Source organism: Chroicocephalus ridibundus, chromosome 9 (assembly GCF_963924245.1).
Source record: "Chroicocephalus ridibundus chromosome 9, bChrRid1.1, whole genome shotgun sequence".
Classification (NCBI taxonomy): Eukaryota; Metazoa; Chordata; class Aves; order Charadriiformes; family Laridae; genus Chroicocephalus; species Chroicocephalus ridibundus.
Window position 1 is genome coordinate 1,305,806 of NC_086292.1, and position 27,996 is coordinate 1,333,801.

The window sequence follows — 27,996 nt, forward strand, 5'->3', positions numbered from 1 at the left end:
AGCTCTGGAGGTGACAAACCCAGCCTTGGTTTGTCTAGGCTATCCTGGGAGGGCTTCTGCACCAGGGGCTGAGAAGAGTCAGAGTCACATCTGTATGGGCAGCATCTTCCAGGTGAAACGGGAACACATGTGTGAGCTTCTCTCAGACAGCACTTTGATAGCAACTGGCTCTTCCTCTTTTTTTCTTTCTAAAGCAAACTTGATGCAAAAAGTGATCTCTGCTGTGAAGCATCCTGCAGGGCTTCCTATTTGCAAGTGGTGTTTCCCATATTTTGTTCTGCTTGGGCCACTCATGGATGTTCTCCTAGAGGAGATGTGAACCAAGTGCTGTGAATTAAGTTAATGCTTATCCTTCTTACGAAATTCAAGGACACTAAAGGTAAATACCAATACTTGTATCATAACAGACTTCCTCTGGAGACCGGTTTACCTGCGCAGGGTTTAAGAGCTGAAGTGCAGAGGCAGATCCTGAAAAGCCTCATTCCCAGCACAAAACCACTCATGAGCCAGGCTCGCTGTTTGAATAAAGCAGATGTATTTCAGCACCAGAACATTTTATTAAACTACACTATCAAAATCACATTGATGGCAGGGAGAACATTGCTATCAGTGCATGTTTTCTGTACTAAGGAGTGTCTTTGTAGCATCCAGCACTTGCTGAGGAAAAGGACACTGAAACAGAATCCTCTGTAGCCAAAGAGGCAATAGAAAACTACAAAAGTGAGGGCAGTTAGGGGCTACCTGAAAGAGATCCAAGGGAAACACTTCAAGTCAAATCAGTCAGGGAGGGTTATTTTTTAAAAGTTTACTTTTAACTGGTGTTTGTTAACTTCCTCATCTGAGATATGAAGACGCTGATAAACAGCAGTTTTTCAGTAGCATCCCCTGTCCCTGCGACTGCCTGTTCACAAACCCACACAAATATTGTGTACCGCTCCTTCACTGGTGAACCGTGATGCACACGCTTGAATACAACAGCTTGAAGTGTATGACAGTTATAAAAACCTGCTTCCTCTTCTAGAACAAACAATAAAAAGTAGCAGAAATCCATTCTATACAGAAGTAAAAAAAAAACCAAACAAACAGCTGAGTTTCAGACAAATATTAGAGTAGGTCAGGTTGAATTTAAAAAGTCTTACTTCTACCATCTATGGAACTATTTCTAGTCTCCCCCAGCCCCTGCTGTGCAACCCACCACAGCAACAGCACGAAGCTGCCCTTGGGCACAACAGGACAACAGCAGCCTTTTTACGCAAGCGTCCTCAGGAGCAGGTCACATAAGGTTTTGTGTGTTCCAAAGGGCTGCAAGTAGAGGTTTATAGGAAATAAGGCTATTTTCGGTCTTCATATGAAGTCTCATTTCAGTAACATTTTGAAGAGTAGAAACCCAGTAAAGCAGTTGTCTGTTCCACCATGAAGAGGTCAGGCTGTCGTAGAAGAGCAGAAGGTGAGGACACTTTGCGTTGAAGGAGAGGAACTATTATATACACCAGTCTGCAGTGTGGTGGGGCTCTGGAGCTCCAGTTTTAAGTACCGCCCAGCCAGCTGGGGGTCTGCTTCAGAGTTGGGTGGCAGCGGTTTGGGTTGTCAGTAACACCCATCCTTCCAGGAATCATCCTCGGCAGCCTGAGCTGTCTGTGCCGACTGGGGAAATCTGGGTTGAGACACACAAAAAAGGTCACTAACAGCTACAAGCAGCAAAGTCCCCAGGAAGTTGTCGACGTGCACAGGAATCACAGAATGGTCTAGGTTGGGAGGGACCTTTCAGATCATCGAGTCCAACCATCATCCACCACTGCCCTGGGCAGCCTGGTCCAATGCTTGACAACCCTTTCAGTGACGAAATTTCTCCTAATGTCCATCCTAAACCTCCCCTGGCACAACTTGAGGCCGTTTCCTCTTGTCCCATGGCCTGTTCCTTGGGAGAAGAGACCAACCCCCCCCAACTACCTCCTCTTTTCAGGGAGCTGTAGAGAGCGAGAAGGTCTCCCCTCAGCCTTCTTGTCTTGTTTGAGGCTTTAGTGTACTCTGGGCTTCTGCAACATCTGGCTTTGGACAATCTCAACATCTGCCTGTCTTGGGTCAGCTGCTGCAGTCACACCTGCACAGCTCACACACCAGCAATTTGGGGCAGTTTAGAGACATTAAGTGACTATTACTGGGTACTTGAACAGTGACATAATAATTTAGCAGAGCAGGATAAATAACGCTGTTGTGGGGTTTTCCCATGACTGAGTCCAAGAGAAATCTTCTCTCCAAATGTGATTAAACACATGAAAAATAATCAGGTTCTATATAGAGTACTACTACAAGAGTTTAAATATTCCCTTTTAAGTACTTGTTTTAAAGTAAGTAGATGATACAATTCATTGAAGGCTATGACAGGATATTAAAAATCAACAAGTACTTACTGCTTATTACTCTGATACTGAGTCAACTTCCCACAATCATAAAAGTTTGCAATTGTATGGCAAATAAATAGCTGTAAAAAATAGCTTTTGGCAATTTGGTAGTGGATTTCCCGCACACAAAAGCGCAGCAGATGCCTTAGGACCATGGGGTAAGAACACACTAAAATGGCATAAAGCCGCCTGTGCATAAAGTTGTTAGAAGCTACTTAGAGGCCTTATTCTTTAGAGCTTGACTACGTTCTAACTGAACAGCTGCTGCTTTAGACTGTCTACAAGCTTCAGATATCCACTGTCTAAATGTTTAAGAAGCTAATAAAAGCTAGAAATAAATGTAAAAAAAAAATAAATCCAAAAATCCACTGCATCCTTCTGGATTAAGATGTGGCCCCTATATCTGTTCAGATTTGTGCAGCAAGAACAAAAATACTAAGTTTTTGGAAACGATTATATATGTTCTGCTTTCCGCCTGTTGTATGAAGTCACTGTAATGATATAGAAGCATTGATGACAGAAGCAATGATACAGAAGATAAGCCAAGCCTTGTCAGTTTGTCCTACTTTTCAAACCTTCTGAAAACTCATTAGGCCTGGGACAATGCCCACCTGGAGTCCTAACTAAAGACTAAGGAAGAAAAAAAATCACCAAGCTTATTTTACCAGTAGCAAAGTCACAGAGGCACCAAAGTAGGTCATCCGGGAGGATTATTATATTAACAGTAAAGAAAGTTTACTAGTCCTTTCAAGAGTTTTTCCCCTTCAAAATAAATATATGCACCCAATAAATATGTGCCATAATGGTAATTGCTTATAGAAATAAGTTTGAGCCTATGCCTCTTCACTTTCCTGAATAATTAGCTTTGTTTAAAAAAAAAAAAGCACTTACGTTTTTTAAACAGATGGAATACTGAAGTATTGAGTGGTTTGGTCACAGACTACATGGTTAAAAGGAGTATCTCGCCCAGAAGCTGCTGAGTCCCAGCCTGCCAGTTCACACATACATTCACCAAATTTAATTTTAGTGGTATTTAAAGGAACTGCAACCCTTTGCTCCTTGACTGGAGCAAATAAAGAAATAAAGTCCAGGAACCTTCCAGCTAAGCACTACCCTTTCTTTAATGGCTCCCCAACCTCAACCCTAAACCTGAAGTTAATCAGTAGCCATGACCCAACTCTATACCCATATCATACTTTAAAGTCAAAGATTAATATAACTGTATAAAAAAGTGTTTCTAGTCTATGAAATACAGGCAGACATTCGAGTCTGTGAGGCTTGAAGCCTCACACTTACCTCTTGGATGGTAGCGTCGGTTTGCTCTTGGGCACCGAGATTCCTCCAAGAGATGTGCGCGCTTTAATTGGTGAATTTTTTGCGACGGTGACCATGTTACTGCTTCTGGTAGTGCAACTGCTGCTGGAAGAGCCTGTACTAAGTGAAGATGCCTGTGGTTTTCGAACTCCGCTAACAGGACTTGTGTAACTGCAGGCTTTGACCGGCTGCCTGGGTGTTAACAGAGAGTTTGTGCATGACCCTGCTTTCAGCGGTTGCCGCACGGTTAAGGGAGATTGCCCAGCACCGGAGGAATACCTGAGCTTACTGGGAGCCAGACCTAGAAGTGGAATAACAAGAGAAAGCAAAACCCAGCTGGCAACGGTATTTTAAGAACACTTCAGGCTACACCTTTTAAGGACCTCGGGCGTAGCCACGTCAGTTAAACAGACAAAAAGAAGTCACCTACAGTGGTGTCTAGAGGACACGGCACTGACCTCCTGACCGTTGCTGAGTCCTTGGAATTCGACTGCTCGGCACCTGCAGATCTGACTCCAAGCTCCGACTGCTCCGTACAGACTCCAAAGCTCGAAGGCTCGTCCTGGCCAGGTTGGGCATGCTGTGGCGCATCTCCTCTGAAATCAAGAGCAAATTCTCTATTTGCCGCTTCTGATAGCAATGGAGATGTATAACGATTTAGACTCTCTCTTGAAAAACACAGGCACTTAAAAGTAGACAAGTGTGTAACTAATTCTTAGCTTCCATTAAGCAACAGCGCTTTTTACAAGGGCATGTAGCAATAGGGCAAGGGGTAATGACTTCAAACTGAAAGAGGGGAGATTGAGATGAGATCTCAGGAAGAAACTCTTTGCTGTGGGGGCGGTGAGCCCCTGGCCCAGGTTGCCCAGAGAAGCTGTGGCTGCCCCATCCCTGGAGGGGTTCAAGGCCAGGTTGGACGGGGCTTGGAGCAACCTGGGCTGGTGGGAGGTGTCCCTGCCCAGGGCAGGGGGTGCCACTGGGTGGCCTTTAAGGTCCCTTCCCACCCAAACCATTCTGTGATTCTATTCTATGAAAATTCTTTCCGTTGACTCCTATCGAAAGCTCACAACTAGCTTACCTTCGCTATTCGCATACTTGAGCCGGTCTTGCATCGGGCTTTGCACAGATCTCCTTGGGGGACGGATGCGGGTAGTTGATGACCTGCCATAGTCTGCAGTGGAAGAAGGGGACTGACATCGGGGGGAACTGAGTGGGGATGGTGAGTATCTGTGAGTGCTGCGGTACGACAGGGAACAGTCATAATCATCCTCATCCTCAAGGCTGTATGTGTCGAACTCCTGGTCGCTGTAGGTACCTCTTCGCAGAGAGTGAAGGGAGGCACTGGAACTGCGACGTGACACCGAAGCAGAGCTAGAGGCACAGTCCTGACGGAGGCCTGGGGATAGAGGGCAACACGGCTCAAAGTCATCGTACTTTAAAATAGAAATTCCTTACCCAGTTGCAACACAAATCCAGAAGCAATGATTTTATCAGTGATTCGTTTCACCTTGGATGGAGAGTAAAGTTAATAACTCTCTTTACCGAGGACACTCACAGCTTATGGAATCTCTAAACTGGAACAGTGTCACCCATATCAGTACTGTTTAATTAGAGCAAAGAGTTAATATCCCAGTTGACCTGAATTACTCCTCACGTCACATACACAAGCAGCTGTGACTGTGGACTATATATATTGCCATGCAAGCTCTGCTAGGTTAACTAGATATAGGAGTTTAATTTACAGTATGAGTGTTTCAGTTCAACTAATTACGCACCCACCAGCATTTCAACAGGTTGAAACAAAGATTTGAATTTCTGCCTGCAAGTGAAAAACCACCTGCTTTTATTGACATCTACAGTACATCTAATCTGGTTTATTTACAGGTCCTCCCCAACTTACGCCTTTAGTTAAGTCTTCTTGCCTAACAAAATCCAAGCAACTTCTTACCAAGAACTAATTTAGCAAACTAGTTGTTGAAGGGACTTTTGAGAAAGGTGTCAGCTAAAGTTCTGAAAAACCCTCTTCTCAGTGCAGTCCCTTCAACTGCAGGGATTTAAAAAAAGCAAGCGCTCCTCACTTCTCCCTTCACAAAGCTTCATTCTGAGAATGAAGCACTTTTCATATTTCACTGGAACCTTTGTAACGTGACAGGATTTCTTTGACGCTATTTTTTAAGTGATCACAAAGCATAAGCAAATACTCAAATTTAGAAAGAAAAAGGCTGTTATTTGCTTTGTTCGCTTTAATAAAACTTTTCCTCAGCTGTGCTCGGGTGTAATAAAGTGATAACAGGATCTTATGTATTTTGCTCCTTTTAGTCTCATATTCCAATTCCTAGATCATAGTATTTTTCAAATTTCTAAAGGCACAGTACTAAAAGTAAGTAAATGTTCTCCAAAAGAAAAACAGAGAACTTCATTCTCTATTTCCTGTAAATCAAATTAATGATTAATTTGCAGAGATCAACAGATCCAACCACTTCGTTCCACCTTGATCTTCAATTAGGACCTCATCCAAATGACACTGAAGTCAGTAGAAAGTTTACCAATGATTTAATGGGAACTGGATCAGGGCCCTGAAGTCCCCACACACTGGGACACAAATGTTTTACGCTTAAGTTAAATTTGCAGAGCACTTTACCAGAGCAAAACTTAAATTGCAATTTCAGCTCCTTCCGTTTTAATACTCTTGAATTCTTAGTTTTACTCAACTCATCAGTGAAATACTGCTTGCATCTTCTGCGAAACAAACAACTTGTACAATTCAGTCCCCTAGACAGCTTCTGATAGGATTTCTGGCTGCAGTTAAGCAGCCTGCTCAGAAAAACAAAAGCGTACAAGCAAAAAATGTTGCTGGGTTATCTTTTCAGCCGGATCAGTTCCCCAGACCGATACAGCACAGTCGCACAGCTGCTTGCGTTTGCCCAAGTGAGGGGACAGCAATGATGGGACAGCAACCAGGCGGGCAACTGTGAGCTGCTGCTGATTAAACTGCCACCATCACGAAACAGCTGCTCGGGAAACTTCACCTGTACTTCAGAGACAATCCGCAATGGAGTATTTTTGAGTATTAAAGGGTCCTGACATATTCAACAAACTGGGGTTTCGGATAATACTTTTAAGACGATCCTCTGCTTTAAGAGGTATAATCTGGAGAATATTTTACAACTGCTTGGGTCTGTAGAATTTTAAAGGAAGCCCCTGCAAATCACAAACATTTCAAATGATCTATTAAATTATTTTCTGTTGGGGAAAAGGGGGAGAGAAGAACAGCTGGAACCCATCTACATTTCTCTACAATTTGAAACTGCAACACAAAGGAGATCGCCGTCACGTACTTTCTTCCTGAAGGCGTGCCATCACCTGGACATCCGTCAAGTCCTGCAGTTTATATCCCATGGAGATGGAGTCATCAGAGGTACTCAGCTCGCTGTCCACCGACGATTGAGAGCTCAGCGCAGAATGCATGCTCAAATAACCTTTGGGGAGAGAGGAAGGAGGAACATAAAAAGCATTCAGACAGCCACACACAACCCAAGAATGAGCAGCAGAGTATTTATTCCAGTAATAAAACCAGTGCAGTTCTGAACTGGAGGTGTGGTTGCTAGAAATAGTTAAGAAGTTAGAAATTCCTTGAGAACACAATGCTCAGTATTTTAACCTGCAGTCGTCAGGAGGTAGAGCGTCTTTGTGCAGGGAGAGAACTGTGGACTTCTATCCAGGAAGGTGGCAAAGGGATGCTTGGTAAAAAAACTTTAAAAGATCAGTATTATTTCTGCCTAGTTTGAGATAGGGGCAACTATTGATCCAGATATTAAGCAGCAAAGTTACACAAAGTGCTTGTAGGGCGCTGGTGAGCAGTCATAGCAGTAAAAGGATCCAAATGGCTTTCTGAGTACAGTACCACAAAAATCAGACATGCAATCTGCTTATGCAATGTAGAGTTTGCACTAGATTGCCTCCTCCCCGTCCCTGAGGTTCATCCCTTTTTTTTTTTTCCTCTCATCATAAACCAAACTCTCTCTTACAGGGAAAGACACAGCTTATTCATACAGCAGGTCATAAAAAACAAACTGGAAGGATCTTTCCACCGGCTACGTTTTTCCTTAAGTCAGGCATTAGGAAGAGGAACAAATCATTTTCCTTTTGAAGAATAATAATAAAAATATCATCAGAATCATCACTAGTTGCAAACTTTTACCTGTTAGTACTTTTTCTTAAGTCAAGCAAGTCAGTATTTTTCATGGCGTAAGAGTAGTACTACTTGCCACAGGGAGATGAGAACAAGGCGTGTAGCTCTGGGGCTATACTGGTACTTGCCCTTCAAATGTGGGAGGCTCCTAAGTGCCCCCCCCGAGCTGTGGTATCACAACTGCCCTTGGTCTTCCTCTCCCTGGCACCTGGGGCGAGTGCTGCCGTGGGAAGGCTGAGCACCCCCTCGCAGTTAGCGCATCTCCATGGGATGGAGGCAGATGCAGGCAATGACAGGAGAATCTTGCTACTATTTCATCAACGTTCATTTTGGCTCAGGGTAGCATCTTTGAGAGAGGGCACACAGTGCTGAGCACACCTCCATCTTCTTTTCCTATTTTATAACCACCATACTGCTTTGTATTATAAAAAAAACCAAAACAACCAGAAACCACAAAACCACACACATGGGGAAAAAAAACCACCAAAAACCTCATTGCTTCAAAAATTTTTGGAAAAACAGAAGGATTAGTGAATGTGAAACCTCTACATGGCAAACATGATTATCTATGCCACGTGTTACAAAATACCATAATATCCTCCTAGCGTAACTAGCCCTCCACCACAGACACATAAGACCATATAACTTACAGAGCTATTTCAGGAGAGAGTACATCATTACCTTAAAGTAATTCCAAGACAGGGTTGCAATTAGTACTATATAGATTTAGACCCACCAAAAAAGAAAATTAAAAACCACAGTCTGCCAGAAGAGCAGATAAAGCCAATAGATATGCAAGAGCCTAAGAGCACTTAACATCACTTTCAGCTAGAGTAGGCTTAAGAAATACAAATCCTGCTCAGCAGGGATTCAAGATCATCACTTTAATAGCAACAAGTAGCCTGTAGCACACCAGCGAACAAATCAAGAGTATCAGTCAGCCTCCCAAAGCATCTATACGATGTCATTCACCATTGACTTTTACTTAAGCTTACACAGTTTTGCCTGCTGTGTTCTAGGAAGTCTTGAAGGCAGTGCATCTATGGAACAATTCTCAACAATGACGCCAGAAATAAAGATTTTGTTTGTTCTCGGCAAAATATCTAAAAAACATTGCTGAGCAACCCCTTCCAACAATGGTTAATTCCAGCCAGGCAGGAAAAAGCAGCAGGTTCCCAACGTTATTTCTTCAACCAGTTTTGAAGAGCAGTAACTGATGACACAGAAAACACAGGTGTGAAGTCCAGAACAAAATTCTTACATGGACAGTGAGCAAACTGGTTTGTACCAGTAAGCCTCAAATTCCTCACCTGAAAAAGCACAAAGATTTTCAAGCCTCAAGATGCTGACATAGTGCAGTGACAGCGTGACTGTAGTGTCAGAGGCATGTCTGTGTGTGTGTGTTACACAAATACACACCCCACATCAAGACACTCCAGCACCAGGGCTGCATGGCTCTGTACCATAATCCCCTTTCTTTCCTTCTGGTGTCAGGAAAAGGCATTGGAAGCAGTTGAAATAAATAAAGCCAAAATGAGAGGAAGGATTGCACCTGCAGGATGCAGTGTAATGAATAAGCAGAGGTTTCCTGCTGTAACCAATACCTCCTTTAATACCAAAAACTGTATTTTTAAAGCAGCTGTATCTTGAATACAGCTTTTTAAAAAGCAAAAGTTCCCAGTTCAACTGTGTGGGTTTAGTTTGACTGTTGCATTTCAAATTGCAGGTCTATTCAAAAACAGTCAAGGAGGAGAAGAAAAACTTTGCATTCTTTCATCGGGAAAAATCGTTGTGGCTCAACATTGCAAGATGAACTCATTGTGGTTTTCATTATAGAAACTTCAAAATACAGCACATCTGGATTTTGTAGAAGGGGGGTTTTGTTTAGTTTTTAAGGGAAGTTACTGTTAAATGTTTTTCATTTGAATGGTAGGGAAGCTCCATTTTTCTTAGAAATAAAATTAGATTCAAGTCAATCAAGTTGACAGTGAACTTTAAACTCATGTTAGCACTTACACAAGTCACAAGGGAAGAGCCACCAAACAGATGAAGTGAACTCTCATGGATAATCCTACATGCACAAAGCCTGTTCTATACTTGGCTTTTTTTTTTTTGGTACCCTTGACAGCACCAGCAGATTTGCAGAGTGAATGAAGAAGTCTAGAGGCTGCACAGACACTTTGGTTTTACACATCAGTAACCTTTTCTGGGAGAAAAGGTGGTTAGGCATCTAAATTACCAACCAACCTCATATCAAAACCAAGAAATTGATTTGGAGATTTTTTCCCTGCAGATTTCAGCTTGCAAGAATAAACATACATCCTTTTGTTTGCAAAACAGAGGTAAGTGTTAATTTCTATTTACAGCAGAAAACCAGCAGATCTCCAAAGCATACCTGCAGCTGTGAAAACATCCATAGGCAACCCTTTTTTTTTTCTTAAAAAAAAAAAAAAAAAGGGTTCATTTAACATCAAGTTTCAAGACATAAACTGTTAAACATGCTTTATGCTTTCAAACATGCTAATTAGGATATAGCAATTTCCACAAAAAACCCCAAACAAATTAAAGAAGATTCCTTTAACAATAAAGCCAGGGGGCAAAGCATTTGTACTGGGAAACTGAGCACGAACTGCATCAAGGATAAACGAAGCTCCTGAAAGAGCCTACGTGGACTCCTTCGGCAGCGGCTGAAATGCCAAGGCAGACTTGAGGCCAAGCCATTTAGGAGAAGCTGCATTATCCTACCTGCAAAAACAGGCTTCGAACAAGAATTTTGTATAAGTTGCCTCTAAGGTAGGAAATCTTACTCCAAACACAATTAAGTCTGATGGAAAGCTTTTGTTATTTTGTGTTTAGCTGCCCACTCGGACAATTTAAAGGCTTATCCTGGAGACTACACCTTTTATCTTAAAGCACAAGGCTTCCTGCTGTTTTCTACATTAAGCAATATTTTCAAAAGAAAACTTCACAAACTCTCAGGCCAGAAAACCAAATCCAAGTAACTTTATAAAGGTAACACCTATGTATGATAATATTATTCAAGAGCAATATTGTCTTTGCCCCAAAAGCTGTTTTCTATTTTAAGTCACTCACAATTAGTACAATTTATAAATATATAGAGAGAAAGCTAAAAAAACAAAGCCATGAAATAACTACAAGACATTTAGAATGCAAGGAGATTTTCTCCCATGTAACAGATGGAACCTGGGTCAGCAAGTGAGCAAATTAAAAGGAGAAAACACTACCGGTGGACTTGCATCTCTTGACAACTTTTCCCTGTGTCAATTAGTAATATTCCTTGCATTTTAAACACCGCAGGTTTGCGCTGCTCTACTGACATGCCATACCTGAGCTGCCACAGGTTAGTAGTGCTTTGTTAGTCGATTTGAGATGCCCGGGAGAGTTTAGTGCATTGCTACAGGAGCCTGTCTCTGTATTCAAATTATGTGCGCTTGGTGAGGCCAATGGACTGCAATACAGGTTTTTCCATCTACTGGCTAGAAGGAAAAAATACAAAAAAGCCATAAAGGTTAGCAAATTATTTTTAAAATCAAAGAGCATAAGATAAAGAAAGGCATCAGGTCAAACAAGATTAAATATTGTAACAAATGTACTTCAAATAAGACACCCTGATGGTGTCAGTTACAAGATGCAGGAAGCAAAGCAGCGCCTGTTCCCTTGCTCACTCTCCCCTATAACTTGTTTTGTCATTTCTCTTCAGAATTCCAGGAATAACTACTGACAAACTGGGCTTTAAAGAGGCCATACATTTCTGAAAGTTTCAGATGACTGTTTTCATAATATCTGTCACTTCTACACCCCACCTTCACTTTAAAGAACTCCATTGAACCTCATGTTTACACGTGTTGTTTTGAATTTTTAATGATGGAATCAAAACAGCATTAAACGACAAAAGATGCCGTGCCTTTAGATTAAAAGGAGAGCACATTAATAGAAAAAACAACCATTCTGAAATATTTAGCGCATAGACTCACATACGAGTTAGCGAAACAATCAAAAGAAGCCAGGTAGCAAAACTCAGTGCATCCATACTTACTGAAGCTGGAAATACGCAGCTACAACACTAAGGACACTGGGAGAATACTAGCTAAGAAAATAATGAAGATTCACTATATAAATAGTTTTCTTTTTTATTTCCCCCACAAATATAAAGTCAGACTGTTTCAGTTAAAAGGGAATGCATTTCAGACAGAAAGTAGAGAGTTAATCAAATGAATCTTCATTCAGATTTATAAACCCTCTGCGCTTGAAAAAGTAAATGAAGTTTGTTCTCAAACTACATTAAGTTATCTCAGTTCAGGAATTTCAAGGCTACACTCAAAATAAGCCTGAGCACAAGCAGTGCCAAAACACTGTCAGTATGTAAACTTAAAAAAAACCCAACCCAAACCAAAACAGTGGCCTCTCAGACTTCAAATCACTAAGGTCAAATTACTGGTCAAGCTGCAGTCAAAATTATTGCATTCCCTTAGAAGACAAAGCAGCCAATTCAAAACCCAGGCAGACTACAACTTTTATACCAAACTGGGGGGTGTATTTTCAGCAGTTAAGAACACCACTGAACTTCAAAACATTAATTCTCTCAGAAACATCACATTTTCAAACACTGCTAACCACAGCTTTTGTGTTTAGATGGTCATGAGTCAAACTAGACAGATGAGGTTGCAACACGTCCTGCTCTGCAATGAGGAGCTGCTAAAGAAAATAAAAAAACTAGTCATCCCTCCAGCTGCAGGGTAAATCACACTTGCCTATATAGGGAAGCTGTATGTGTATGATCTAGAAAGCTATACAACATAGAAAAGGATTATTTATTCACTTCAATCCCCTCAGTCTCTCGGCTATCAGCAGTTCAGCCCAGGACTCACACATTTTCCATACAAACCCAGAGTGCATTTGAAAAGACACAGGTAGGATAGCCACCGGAGGGATTCCAGGTGATGTACTAAGATACGCAAAAACAGAATATAACCTTCTCAGTTTTGTAATGAAGTAAGCGATGCATCTATTCTAACAGCTCTTACATCAGTGAAAGGCTAATATGGGATCGAGCCTTCCATGCTCTGAGAAAGGAAAAGAAAACCCACAAACCTACGACCCCTGAATGCTGCCTATGATGGTGGTATGTGAGTACTGAGCTGAGCGCTCTGTAGCATTTTAGTTTCGGGCAGGTTAAGTAAGGGATTCTCCCCCAGTGGTTAAGGAACACGGCTGAAAGCCACCACAAAGTGCTTTTAGGGGATGATAAAACTGTAATAAAAACTAGGTTTCCGAGTGACGCCATTTCTCCAAGTTACAGAATTAACGGCTCGCTATTGTAAGCTCTGAGCATCAGACAACTATTTTACCCAGGTAATAATACCAATGGTAAGATACAGTATGAATAATCACCATTGGAAACACTCAGCAACACTAACTTTTTCTACATAGAAAAAAGCTGCAATAATAGTTTCATATGATTCTCTCTACTCCCCAGAAGCACATTTTTACCTCTACATATTTTTACATTAAAGATGTTAAAATGTTTAAAACAAAAGAATTAAGAACCTGAAAACACTAAAATACATTGTAGCGTTTAGGCTCTGAACACATTAAAAAGCAAAAAACAAGGTGGTCGATTTGACAATTAATTTGAAATGCCTGTACTTGCGTCTTAAACAATACAGTGAGGCAAAACATCACCATTCAGTTTGTTTTGTCTATTACTTGTAATCAGCCGAGTGTTCTTAAGCTTACAGAACACTCTCTCCCCCCAGCAGCTGAGGCATTACCAACGCAAACCAAAAGCAAGGAGGTTTCTGAGCAATGCCAAACACGGTGCAAACAGGCACCAAGAGCACAACTTCGGAAGTGCGCTCTCCGCAGATATTCTCCACTACAGGAGCTCCACGTCACGTCTCCTTTGCTTTATAGTTCTCAATAATGTAAAGTACCCAAGTGGAAATAAAAGACACTTGAAGAAGCAATGCTTATAGTTCACGTACCTTGATCAAGTCTGTTCAGAAGAGTCCGGCAGGCTGCTTCTGTCTCGGGACTGGGATTACCCAACACCTGGCGGCACCATTTTAAAGGCGAGTCTGTTTTCTGATCGGCAGTAGATTTTCTTGGGGACACATAGAGCCTTTGCAAGGATTGAGAGGAGACAGTAAAAAATGCTCATTAACTCAAAGCACGCAGCCACTGACGTAGCATTTACAAAAGTATACCTAACAGTAAGCAACAGAAAAGTTATCCAAACTAAAAACAGGGGAAAAAACCTGAAGTTTAAATTGCATACTATGATTCAGACACAATAGAAAATTCACTTAAACATGGCTTTGCAGAGAAAGTACACAGCCTCTGCAAGGCAAGGTTCAATACTACTAAAGTTAAGTTGTTGGTATACTCACCAGGACCTGCCTCTCCCTGCACACATCTCCCCAGAACCCATCCCATGACAAAACAGCAAGGGTGAGGAGGTGGGTCTAACTTGAGATTCAAGGTGATCTGCTTTGAGAAGTTTAACTGTGGTGTTTTTTGTTAAAAACCCCACAGCTCTGGATATTCCACCTGTATTGCACCACAGGTGACAGTCATCTCTGGTCTTCTACCAGCAGCTCTCTGAGACACAGAATGAATTGCAAGAAGTCTATTCACAGACCCCAGGGATAAATCATTTAATTGGAAGATTTAGAAAGCTTCAGATGGTTAGGAAGTATGACCATGTATGATGTTCCCCTTTTTTTTTTTATTGTAATCTTAGGTAAGTTCTCCTAAAGCCTAAATTTTTAACAGTTCTAATACACTTAGCATTGTTTTGCATATACGTAGAGGATTAGCCTTACCTACAGACAGATTTAATCATCTTATAGTCTCGGATTATTTACAACTGATCCTGTGTAAAGCAGCATCTCTCAAGAATGGTCCAAGGGTATAGCAGCCAGATGGAAAAGCACCTCAAGAATTTTACTTACATATCCCACATTCACATTTTTAAAGTCAAAAAATCCCAACAGAAAAAAAGGTACCCTATATTTTAACATATAAATAGCAACACACTTAAAACTTTTGTAAGGGGGGAAAAAAAAAATCAGTATTGAGTAGACACAAAAATAAAAGAGTTTTTAATTCTTGCACGTCAGTTGGAGAAGAACACCCTCAGACAGAGGGCATCGAGACCTCAATCACTCGCCAGCAGGAATAGAAACAAGAAGTGCAGTCATTAACAGAATCTGCCCACACAGACAGTAAATTTCCTGCATATAACAACACGTATATGCTTACTTTAACATCAGAGTTCCAGCTAAGTAATCTTAATATGCGTGGGTTAATATAGTTACTGTACTATGAATGCATTGCTACGAAAAGAAATTCAACACAGTGTCCTGCTGAAGTCATTCAAAGGATCACAGAAAGGATCCAGGGGCAGGAAAGTAAGCTCTGTGATGACGAACTTAAGGACCTGCATCTGGGCAATTTCTGGAAGAGTCTGAGAGGCTGATTCCCTCTGAACTCAATTAAAAAGCAGAGAGGAGATTTCTGAAAGCAGAAACTTTTTTTATCTTGTTAATAAGGTCATACGATTCTTCAGGTTAAGTTTTGAACTACCAAATTTGGCCACAATGTAATTTCTTAGAATTAAATGTACCAGAAGAAGAAGAAAACATCCAAGTCTTTGAAATTGTGTGGATATTGAATACTTTTTGATAAATATGCTTTGAGACTAAGTTTTGGGGTATGAACATACAGGAACCCAATTGAGAAGTTTAGCTGTCATTTGTGGACATGCAGTCTAGCTCTCAGGTCCATCTTTCTCAGTTGGCTCTGCTGTTCGCATGGCCTGCGGCAAGCACGGCTCTGCATCTGGCAAATTCACCTTAACAGGCTTCATGGTTCATAATCTCCTGTGAGAGAGAGAGAGTTCTTCCATGCACACAATCACGCAACTGCTATTTTTTCCACCGCCACCTTCCTCTCAAGCACCACTCCGCTGCTGCTTCATCTAGTGAACTGCTCGAAGGTGACAACCCTCTCGGTCACCAGCAACCTAGCTACAGCCACACTTGACACAACTGGTTGGGTAAGCTGAGCAAGAGAGTTGGGCAGAGAGGAACTTAATGAAGTTCAAAGGCAAGTGTAGGGTCCTGCACCTAGGGAGGAATAGCCCTGTGCACCAGTACGGGTTAGGGGTTGACATGCTGGAAAGCAGCTCTGCAGAGAGGGACCTGGGAGTCCTGGTGGACAACAAGTTGCCCACGAGCCAGCAATGTGCCCCCATGGCCAAGAAGGCAAATGGTCTCCTGGGGGCATTAAAAAGAGCATGGCCAGCAGGTCGAGGGACGTCATCCTCTCCCTCTACTCTGCCCTGGTGAGGCCGCATCTGGAGCACCGTGTCCAGTTCTGGACTCCCCAGTTCAAGAAAGACAAGGAACTACTGGAGAGAGTCCAGCTGTGAAGATGATCAAGGGACTGGAGTATTTCTCTGATGAGGAAAGGCTGAGAGCCCTGGGGCTGTTCAGGGTGGAGAAGAGAAGACTGAGAGGGGATCTCATCAATGCTGAACAATATCTAAAGGGTGGGTGGCAAGAGGATGGGGCCAGACTCTTTCCAGTGGTGCCCAGGGACAGGACAAGGGGCAATGGACACAAACGCCAACACAGAAAATTCCATCTGAACATAAGGAAAAACTTCTTTACTTTGAGGGTGGCAGAGCCCTGGCACAGGCTGCCCAGAGAGGGTGTGGAGCCTCCATCTCTGGAGACATTCCAAACCCGCCTGGATGCGTTCCTGTGCCACCTGCTCTGGGTGACCCTGCTCTGGCAGGGGGCTGGAGGAGGTGATCTCCAGAGGTCCCTTCCAACCCCTGCCACTCTGTGGTTCTGTGAACTGATTGACGCTACTCACAACAGCTGTTCTCGTGCTGATGTATGCATAATATTTCACCTTTCTCAGTGCAAAATCCAATATTTGAGCATAAAGCAATCATAAGGGTGGTTTTAAGATTACAAGGGAAGTCTGCACACGCCTCCTGCTCTCTCTTCTAGCAATAACTCAAGTCTTTCTGCTCCAGTTACTCATTCTCGCACAGACATCTCACATTCAATTCACAAAATACTCCTTTCCCCAATAAAAATAATATAAATCATCAGATATTTTAGTAATTATCCCACTAATTTCTGATAACCCCTTATGTTTAAAAGATATAGAAACATACTATGGGACTCATTTGTCAGGTGTCCTATCCAGGAAAGCAATGATTGGCTAAAATAAAACAAACAACTGGGATATTTAAAATGCTGCACTGGCATCAGACCTATCCTGTATCCAGGCAAGGATAAGTACGGAAACAATCCAAAAGCTGTGCTGATGCAGAAAGCTGTCCTGAACTCCCACAACTCTTCAGTTTGGGGCTATCAGATTGAGTTTCTCTGTATGCAACAGCTCTCAAAAGAATTATTTTTCAGTGAAGGCATCTAATCCCTTTTTTGAATTTGTATCTGCTTTTAGCACCCACAGCACCCCACTGCAATAAGTCCCACCACACACCGGCCCGCAGGGTGAAGAACCACCTCCATCCTCATGTTGTGAAGCTCTTACCCCCTATTTACTCTTGATATTGCCTGGTTCTTGGGGATGGGATACAGGTGGAAGGTAATTATTCTTTATTGCCCTTTGACATGCCACTCATGCCTTTACAGATCTTAATAATACTCCTCCCCCTGGCCAGACCCATCTTTTGCAGGGAGTTGAGATTCAGTCTTTTTAGTCATGTCTCATACAGAAGCTTTTTCATACCAAGCTTTACACAAAACACACATGCAAATAAAATAAAAAAGACCCAAAAGCTAATTTGCTATTGACAAAATAAATGCTGAGAAACACGAACACAAATATTCCTGAATGCGCAATGCTATCTTTTCTGAAAGAGCCCACAAGCGTATCTTGCTGCATTTCTGCACGGATAAATGAGCATTACATCCACTCAGATCCAATAAAACAGAGAAAGCAAAGTGCTCACTCTCTGGATTTATTTTACAGGTCAGACCCAAAAAGCAGCAATAAAACCATCAAACAAAAAAGAGGCCAACAGGCTCCTCAGGGCAGGTCACACTGTTCTTCACATATTTTAGGTTGAGAGAGAAACCCCTGCTCTACTTCAGGAAGGAGTTGTTCTACCCAGCTTCTTCCATGCTTCTAATCGTGTTTCTGCCCAGGACTGTCAGATGGAAACGATAACACTTGTTTGACTGCTAGAACCGTTTCCACATGGAGCAGAGGTAACTGTTCCCAGGGTGTCCCAATCCTCTGCAGTCTGCCAGAGGACTCTCATTTTTCAGCTGACGAGTCGCTTGGCAAGAGATGGTCTCACTTACAATTTCACTAAACTCAATTAAGTAAGCACAGCTCAATTTTTCAGAGCACTGACAGGCAACTTATAAAAAAAGAGAATTCTGCTTTGATTTCACAGGGTCAGGTTTACTATTTGCCTTTTTAAGTAGCTTTGGGGAAGGGTTCAATGCATTTAGCCAGCTAACTTCTCAAAATACGCTGGCATAACTTGTTCTTCTGCAGCACTGCACACCATCAGCTGATAAGCTAAAAACACCAGCCCCACAAACAGAAGTGAATATTTTCTGGACACAATATTAAGAACCAAAAGTCCCCTTTTACTAGAGACTTCCCCCCAGACAGTGTCATCCTCCGTTAGCCACCGTGGAACCACCACTGCGGCAACAGAGGCCAGGTTAACACCGTACCACATCTCTAGCTGACCTGGAACAGGCTTTCTGCTGAAAGAGGTTTTTGTGATAAGCTAAACTCACTCTGCTCTGTTTAAAAATAAGCAGAGTTTTATTTCTGGTAGTTTTATCCTCTACGGCTGTTTGATTTGTCAGGTTAATTTAATCCAATAATCATTGGAAAAAATGTACTCAGGCAAGCCATTAAGCACGCATTCAACTGCCAGTTTACGAGTCAGCCAAAGTCTTTTGGGTTTAACAAATACCCAATTACTGAAAACGCTTTACCTTGCATTTTGTTCCTACAACTCAGCAGTTGGGGTGGGAAGCATGTTCTGTTTAAATGGCAAAAGGTTATGCTTTGAATGTTTCCTTTTGTCAAATAACAAATGACAATTAAGAAGTTATTTAGATAGTTACAGGCCTAATACAAAATTCAGAAAGTAAACATTTGGGCATATATTCTCAATTTGATGTCCTGGGGTTTTGCTGCATAATTTATTAAATATGAATGAGATTTTCTTCAGCTTCTGTGAGGAAACCCTTAGATAAAGCATCTTTAGCTTCTGCTTACAAGTCTCTGTGTTTCACTTTCTGATATAAAGTATTTTATGAAATGCACCTCTGTTAAAAGCCAAGTAGTTTTAGTTGTGCAACAAGCACAACATGGGATTTTTCTTCCATTAAGAATGCAGGCACTGAAAATAAATTTGTGGGATTCTTTACACTTTGTTCTGACATATTCCAATGTACTAAAAGCAGAGCATCTTCTAGAGATACGATTTTTCTTTTGGGGCCAATGTTACAGGAGGATTTATGGGCATTAACAGCCATTATTGTTTGATTTTGAAAATACTGCTTTAAATAAAAAACCCAAGAACGTAGAAAATACTATCACAAATTCCTCAACATGCACACTGCACTAAAAAAAAGCACCTTCACAATTTAGTAACACATCAGTTCAATTGTAAGAGTGCAAGCCAGTATTGCCTGAGAATTTAAGGTCCTAATCATGTAGAATATTTGCACTAGTAAATTTATAGATCGTAAGAGGAGAATTCAGGCTGCAGAAAGCTCTATAACGTGTACATTAGTAAATAAAACTGAAAGTGAAATGAACATCAGCTTTTAAGACACATGCTTGGTTCATTATACATCTTCCACAGCACTACCACAGATGGCAGACATTATCCTGATTTTCCAACCTTTGAGTTACATACATCAGTGCAAGGACAGAGCGACCTAAGGTAGCTAAATATGTTCAGAACAACTTAGATTTATAAGATACACCTCCATGAAGCGCTAAGAAGGCAGCTGAATTCTTTTATAGAGTATGTATTTCAAACAGTTTTTCCTTTCCTTTGTATATCAGACTTCAGAGAGATAATTTTTCAGGTTTATTACTGTGCTTATGCTGTTCTAATCTCAAATCTAAACACTATTGTTGAACAAAAATACCAATATGGACAATATAGTGTTGTGGAAAGCAACAGTGAAACAATACTTTCCAGGTCTTGAGATGATAGAAACGTAAGAGGAAAAAATGAGAAAAATCCTGTGGAAAACACTCCACACAAAAGCTGTAGAAAAGGGTGATGGAGGAGCCCGGCTACCCAGAGCCTGTGGGCAGAGAGACAGACACCACAGGGACCACGGCAATGCCCAGCTGCAGCCAGCACAAACGGGTAACTCGCCATCCAAACAAACTAGACAATCAGGGAATGTTTTTGATAAGTCATCGGTACATTACTTAATGCAACAGAGCTAACTGATCCGTTGTTAAAAATATCTCTAGAAGGTTTCCATAAGACGACCAGCCTGAGAAACTAAGACCTTGCAAATTACTCTTTTTAAGTCATGTAGAGTCTTGTTGTCAAGGAGGGATCACAGGCAAACTACACCTGTAGAAACATACAAATGGATTTATATAGAGAGTAGGGAGTTAAAGTTCTCCCCAAATTAGAGGCACAAGATGCCATATTTTTTCATGATGCTATCTTGGTATAGTACCTGAATTTTGTGGAGAACCACATCCTCATTAGGCGGAACTGCTCCAGAAAATTTTTTCCTCTCTCTGATGGTACAGCAAGCTAAGAACAATGATACCCTGCAGTATGTTGCATTAAATGCCTCAAGACATTAATAATATAGAAGGCCACTGGACACGGGGCTAAGGCTAAAAACATACACTCCCAGGAAACTCCTAAATAGTAATTTATTTAAGCAAACCATGCTGCTTCTTCCTACAAAGACTATTTCAAGGGCACCCTACTTGCTGTGTTGAACTCCTGGGTCAAGCGGGAGACAACACAGCCAAGGGGCAAAGGCAGCGCAACCTGTTTTCAGTTGAAGACAGGCTTTTGGGAAGGAAAACTGTGCAAGAAGTGGATGTATCAGCAACGCAAGATTCACCTGAGTGACACATGGATTCCTTCTCCTCCTCACTCCACAAAACCAGGACCATGTTAGGCTGAGTAGACCTCTACATTCATGTACACACTGATCATATTTTACATATTCTTCTAAAAGGAACTTGGGGATTTAAAAGAAACATAAAGAAAAGGTTCTGTTACACAGATTTGCTTGATAGTTACAGCGTGGTTTGGGTTTGTTGTTTTGTTTTTTTTTTTTAAAAAGCAGAACATACATAAAAGTTTATCTGAAGTCCTGCGTTAAAACAGTAGAAGTTTTGCCACTGGGATCAAGATCTTAAGCAACAGCAACATTGGGGAGACACGTACAAGGGCCTCTTTCCTTCCCTCAAGGAGAAAACCTAAAGTTGTTGGAGGTGAGGCACAGACAGAGAGCTTGGTACTCATTCCATCAGAGGAGACGGAGGCAAAAATAGTCTAAAGCAGTAAAAAGGAAAGAGTACAGAAAAAGTTTAAATCTTTTCACTTCTGACATTTCCTTATCTCTGTTTCACCCAATGACATATTAATATGAACATTTTATAGCTCAGAGGAGTTGGAATTTGAATCATTTCATAATTCCAAGTCAAAATTCTCTCTCCCAAGTCTTACCAGGAAAAATGACTGACAATTGGCGAAACACCAAACAAGTAGCATGGGAATGCGTGACAAAATGCTGAACACAAATCACTGCAGGAAGAACAATAAACTAAATGCACTGAAAACCACAACTTAATTCTTATGTATGGGGAGTACCTAAGAACAAGAAACGCTAAGGAAGACGAACAAGATAAGGCTATTGCAGGCATATCTCATTTGTTCCCTTCTGCAGGGGTCACAGCCTCCCTACAAACCGCTCGGGAGCTGACCTGCAATGAGGGGCAGCATAAGGGAAAGAACTGGTGACCAGTAACGGGCCAACACCACTGAAGTCTAAGTTAAGCATCATGCTGAACATAACAGCACAGAAAGCCACCTTCCACCTGATTGGGTCTCCAGGATATTTACAATTTTGAATAGCTACTTGAGAAAGTGACCTAAGAAAGCATGTCAAGGGACAGACACCAAAGGAGGACAGAGTTACAGCTGCCGCAGGTGATGTAGGTGATGAAACCTCATGTTTCACAGGAGCTCAATCGCAACCTTGTTTTTAAGGCTGGGCTGTCAAAATTTATCAATTCATCGGTCACAGGAAAAAACAAAGGCACTGTGAACTTCTCAGAAATTACCAAAAATCATAAATATCAAAATACACAATACACATGTTCCAATATTAGCTACATTTTTTTTCCTAATACATAGTATTTTCCTAACATATATTATTGCAAATGTAACAATATAGTAAGCTATTTGCTCTAATAATGCACCGCACGACACATTCAGATACCTTCCATCAAGGTAGTACAAAAATTCCCCCTAATAAGCAAGGCCACCTTATTAAACTTGATCTTAAATCCATATAACATTAAGGTTTGTTTGTTTTTAAACCATCACCATTTTCTGGTTATTGCTGATACGAATGCATTAATATCTGCACAGACAGTATGTGAGACATGCTTATGAAGAGAATTTAGGATATTTGGCAATAAGCACAGCCACGCACTATTGACTGTACATACATCACTTGTTCCCCACTTTCAGTTTTGCTGAAGAGCTCTAGAACAAGAACATCGTAAAAGCTGCTTCTTGTTTTACCAGGTTTGTTTGACAAGAGGGAAACAAAACAAACAGAAGCAATGCAACATGATCAAAGGTAGTTTATGATAATAGAACTTGCACAAGAGCTCCGCAATACCACCTTTATTTAACCTCCTTGGGGTGCCTCTTTTTAATCTATTAGCCTATATTAGCCAAATCTGACAAGAAAATGGAATTATCAAAAACATGAAGATCCTACAAGGTCTAGCAAGAAGGGTACCTGGTAAAAAGAACAGCCTAATTAGCCACAAACTCAAGGAAAGGTTAGTAAACTGAGCCTCTGGGTGCAGAATCTCTCCTGATTGCACTGGACAGTATTCACTGCCCATGTAAATCTCAGACTCTGTCTGGTTTCTTTACCGACTCAATACACTTTGAAGAATCTCTCACATCACATGAATATAAAACCAGCTGTTTTCATTAATGTGGAAACAATAAAAATAAAGCCTGTCTTCCAAATTCAACTTGTTAAATTTATTTTTTTTAAGAAATCTGCTCAAAATGCTGTTTAAGTATGCTAAAGAGTTTCAGTGATCAAGTTAGCAGCAGTATTTGGGTTTTAACAGAGAGCTTGCAATGCAAAAAAAAGTAATAAAATCACGACTGGCAGTAGAAGTTAAAACCAAATGAGAATTCACTCGTACCATCTGCAGCAGGAGAGGGGTGTGAGTGAACTTTCTGTATGCCCAGGAAAAGAACACATAAGAAGAAACTCAATTTTGAAGAACACTTCTAACTTTGTACATTCCTTTCCAAAACTAACTAATGCTGAAAATCAGTCTTCCCTCATTTGTCATCTCAAAAATGCTTTCACCTGTTTTTAATATAAGCTTGAATTTCAACATGAGCTGACGGCATTATGTTATTGAGCTCCATTCCATTAACAAACAAAAGTTTACCTTCACTTATAATGGCTAATGAATTTTTAGCATGTAAGATTTGGTTTGTGTTCAGCAACCATTCTGCAGCGCTATCTTCGCTGCCAGATTCATCTCTAGCTACCCATTTTGAAACACAATTTGCAGATCCCTGAGGCTATCCTACAAAGTCTTAAAATTAAGAACTCTAGGTAAAAACTCAAGTCACAGCTATTGCATGAGCTGGAATTAGCCCCAGACTTTAACTAGCTTTGGAAGGGCAAGGGAAATTAACGTGCCGATTTATAAACCAAGTTCTAAACAAGGCTGCTGGTGAAGCGGAGAGTGCTACAAAGAAAGGTCAGTTAAGGATTACATCATTGATCTGTTTCAGTTCATGTCTCCAAACAAAAGAAACAGGTTAACTGCAAAGAAACAGTATTCAGGAAATGGAAGTGATTTGTCTTCTTAGATACCAGCAAAAGCCACAAATTCCAGATGGTCTGAGGTCTCAGCTTGTGTTTGACAAAATTCGTATTTAAATGCATGTTATGCACCAGGTTTAAAAAGTCCATTATTCATTCATCTGCATACATCATACATAAACACACTAACAGGGACCGGAAGGTCTTTTTGTCCTTGCTACAGCAGCGTCAGGAAGAAAGGGGGAAAGAGAAGCCTTACAGTTAAGCTGATTTTTTTTTTTTTTTTTAAAATAATGCTCTGGCACAATGGTCTTAAAAATAAGAACAGCCGATAATGAGAACTGCATTCTTCCTGCTAAAAATCACAAGCACTGTAAAGAAATCACTTTATACCCTTAAAAATTATTGCACACCTAAACCCAGAAACTCCCAACTGCAGCAGCATAAGTTCCCTACATTACTAAACTTTTGACATACATACCAGCTATTTTCTTCTTCGTTGCAATTTTCAAGTTCCAACACTTTCACTTCATCCAGATCGGTGTTGTTTGAAAGACTTTCTAGATCTCCAAATTTTGCATTGGGATTTTGTTTGTTTATTTTGACTGAGGGATCGCTACCTGCAATAACCAAGTTTCCCATAAGCTCCGTGCTATTGCTTGTATCCATACGTGAAGAACATCTAACGTTATCCTCAGCCTTCGTTTCCACCTTACACGTGCTGGAAGACAATTCCTCAGTGGCACTGTTGCAACTATATTGCATTTGGGCATCTCTGTCTTTTTTTAGGCAGTTGTTCTCTCCTTCCTCTTTTCTTATTTTGCTTAATTGGTTGTGCAGATCTGCCATTATTTGCAATTCTCGCTTCTCAGTTATGGCATTGATGCTATTATTAATTTCCATCCCATTAAGACCAGAGTCATGGTTATCCACGCCGGGACGGAGCTCACTCTGCACGTTTGTCCCAAGCACGCTCCTGCTACTCTTCGTTCTTGGGTGCTGGTTCTGGATCTCCAGTCTCCTCACCAGCTCCCGCAGCTTCCGCACCTCCTCCAGCTCCGGGCCAACCTCCTGGGATGCCGGCTCCGTCTCAGGGCCCATGGCAGAGCTCTCCGTTGAGTCTCGTCCTAAGTCGGGCTCCAGAGCATGATCCTGCTGTATGACTGGGGCATTTCCAGGCACTACCATCATCCAGAACGCACACTGTCACTGCAATACACGAAAAACGTATAAAAGCTCCACAAACATGCACAGTCTTTTAAGCAAACTGGAATTAAACACTAAAAATTCTGACTTTTATAAGCACAAACCAATTATACTGGCGTACAAGGTGAGTGAATTAAATCAAAATCTATTGAAAAAGAACAACTGAAATCAGTATGAAACATTTCAACAAACACAAATTGCTTGTTTCAAACAGCTAGGATGTGCAACTATTGTGCTACAAATTAGACTGTATAAAAGGAAGCTGATTTAATCCCACACAATAGTTTAGTTTCCATCTGTTTACAAACAAAATACATGAGAAAAGCCCTGATTGAGCAAAGTCAGGAAACATAATTAGCAAGGTGCTGACGTCAGAAAACGACAGCATGAAGAAAATGGTAAAAACATCCTTTGTTCATTACCAGGTTTACCCTGGAAAAGCAGAAAAAAACTTGAAAACATTTCTGTATCAACTTATACCAAAGACTAATGACAATGACTAACAACAGGAACTGCACTTACATGAAAATAGGCCTAACTAATGTCTTTACTGGCATATTTTCCTGTTACAACTGAAAAGAGAGAGGCAAGCTCTCTGATGCAAATACAGCAAAAATAAGAAAAAAAAAAAAGAGCTCTATATCTCACTATAGATTACATATTCCATTTTCACAAAATTAAGCCATCTCTCTGCTTTTCATGTCTTAAGTGCTACTCTTCATCCTGTGGTTGTGTTGACCGAGGAAGGGTGTGCAGAGCAGCTTTAAACTGTACAGGTGTTCAGGCTTTCCCAAAAAACATGAAATAATGCTGGTGCATTTAGCACACAGCTTTACAACACTTACCGAATAATAAGCAAACACTGATTTTTCCCTACACTAGTGATTTACATGAGTTTTCAGTTTCAATGCGGCCATTCATTTCTGAATTGACTCTTCATTGGAAAGCCCCTAATAAGAGATTAACGTTCCACAGAGCAAGTAAAGTAGACTCCCCTGAAAAAATTATAAATCCTTTCTATTTCGCAGAAGGAGGGCAAATAGACCGACTGGCAGACAGATGAGGGAGTTAGATGACACAACCAATTCAAAGTTTAAAAGATTTGATGCAGGCATTGCAACTGCATTTGAACCTGGATTTTTTGTGGCTGTAGGTGTTTCCCCCCCACCGCCTCCTTTGCTGCCTGAAAATTTCTCCTATTTTTAAGGTCTAACTGCCGGCAGGCAGAGGAAACCCCAAAAATTAAATGTCACACAAAGTCCGCAAAGCAAGGAAGATTAAAAATACAGACACTCCCCATACACACTCCAGCATCTCCCTGTCACTCACTTACTGTAACAGCAGTAGCTGACTACAGCTCCTTAAAATATAGTTTTGGGGAGTTTTAGTTGTGTGGTTTTTTTACTGGACAGATTTGGGGTTTTTTTATTTTAGTCCTCTACATGCATTTTTTTAGGCTTATGTTTGAACGAATAATGAACATGAACAGCACTTGCGAAGAGCTGTAAGTGAAGAGAGCTGACTGCAGCGCGCTTCAAGCACCGCTTTCCAAACCCTGCCTCTCAGGAGCATCGCTAAAGTCATTTTGACTTGGGGAAAAGACATTTAATTTGTAGTTACCCAGCAATCCGGTTCCTACTCATAAGCCTACTCTGAAAATCTCCCTGCACGCATCCTTGCTGCTATGAAACCATCCGATCTCTCGGCGAGTAACAAACCGGGGTGATTTCCGCAGACATTTCACGGCTCTTGCTCGGTGGCTCGCCGAGGATGCGCCAGCGGGAGTTTGAGAGTTCGACTGCCAAAGCAAAACACAACGACCCAGGGGAGGGGGAACGCAACGAGAGCCGTCACCCGAAAAAATCAGTTCCCCTCCAAGGCAGAGGAGCGGCAAAAACCTGCGTTTTCATTCATGGGGTGGGGTGGGGGGGACCAAACAGATTAAAAGCATTTAGCCTTTTCCCACAACCACTAAGTACAAAAAACAGCTAAATAAAGCTGAAAGGATGCGAGAGGAAAAGGAATATAAATCTGCAAAACTTGATTTCATTGTGTAACGGGCAGGAGAAGGGGGGGGGGGGGGAAAGAAAAAATTAAAGAAAAGCCACATTTCAGGCCGTTACTGTGTCGGAGACAATCATTTGGACTTTTTCAAACAGACATCCGGGTTTTTGCCGGCAGGTTAACGGGCTCTCCTCACCGCCGGGGGTGCGGGGGGGGGGGGGGGGGGGCGAACCGACACCTCCCCCGCGCCCCCCGCCCCAGCCGGGGGTCCCCCCGCCGGCCCCGCCGAGGGGAGGGAGATCCCCCGCCCCGACCCCCCCCGGGAGCCCCACAGCCTGGACAGCTCCCGGTGCGCGGGCACCGCGGGGGCCGGCCGCGCCGAGGGGAGGCGGAGGAGGGCGAGGGCGGGGAGAGGGTGGCAGCCGGCGCCAGGCGCTGTGGGGAGAGCCGGAGGGGGGGGGGTCCGGCCTGAGGGGTGCCGGGGCTCTGAGGGACAGGAGGGGGCGACCCTCAACAGGGGGCGACCCTCACGGGGCGCGGCCGCTCCACGCCGAGCCGAGGGCTCCGGCCACCTTCCCTCCCTTTTTTCCCCCCCTCAGACGGTACCTGCCGCGGCTGCCGATGGACGCCACCCGCTCCGCCAACGCCGCCTCTCCCCGGCGAGCACCGGAGCCCGGCTGGCGAACGGCGGGAGGGAGTCGCCGCCGCCGCGCGCGCATTCGGGCCCCGCCCCCGCCCGCTCCCTGAG

The 27,996-nt window shown here is 42.1% G+C and overlaps 1 protein-coding gene across 2 annotated transcripts; it reads right to left on the reverse strand.

The window, feature by feature from the left end:
- LOC134520354 (SLAIN motif-containing protein-like) lies at positions 1-27,987 on the reverse strand. 2 transcript variants are annotated; one of them, XM_063345573.1, is made up of 9 exons: positions 27,855-27,987; positions 24,520-25,247; positions 13,914-14,050; positions 11,256-11,405; positions 7,055-7,195; positions 4,795-5,112; positions 4,175-4,312; positions 3,699-4,017; positions 1-1,654 (listed from the first exon to the last, which is right to left on the reverse strand). In XM_063345573.1, the coding sequence occupies exons 2-9, from the start codon at positions 25,227-25,229 to the stop codon at positions 1,588-1,590; spliced, it is 1,980 nt and encodes a 659-aa protein (XP_063201643.1). In that variant the 5' UTR covers positions 25,230-25,247; positions 27,855-27,987; the 3' UTR covers positions 1-1,587. The 2 variants fall into 2 exon arrangements, with proteins under 2 accessions (XP_063201643.1, XP_063201644.1); XM_063345574.1 differs by lacking the exon at positions 11,256-11,405.
- Positions 27,988-27,996: the final 9 nt, after the last annotated feature.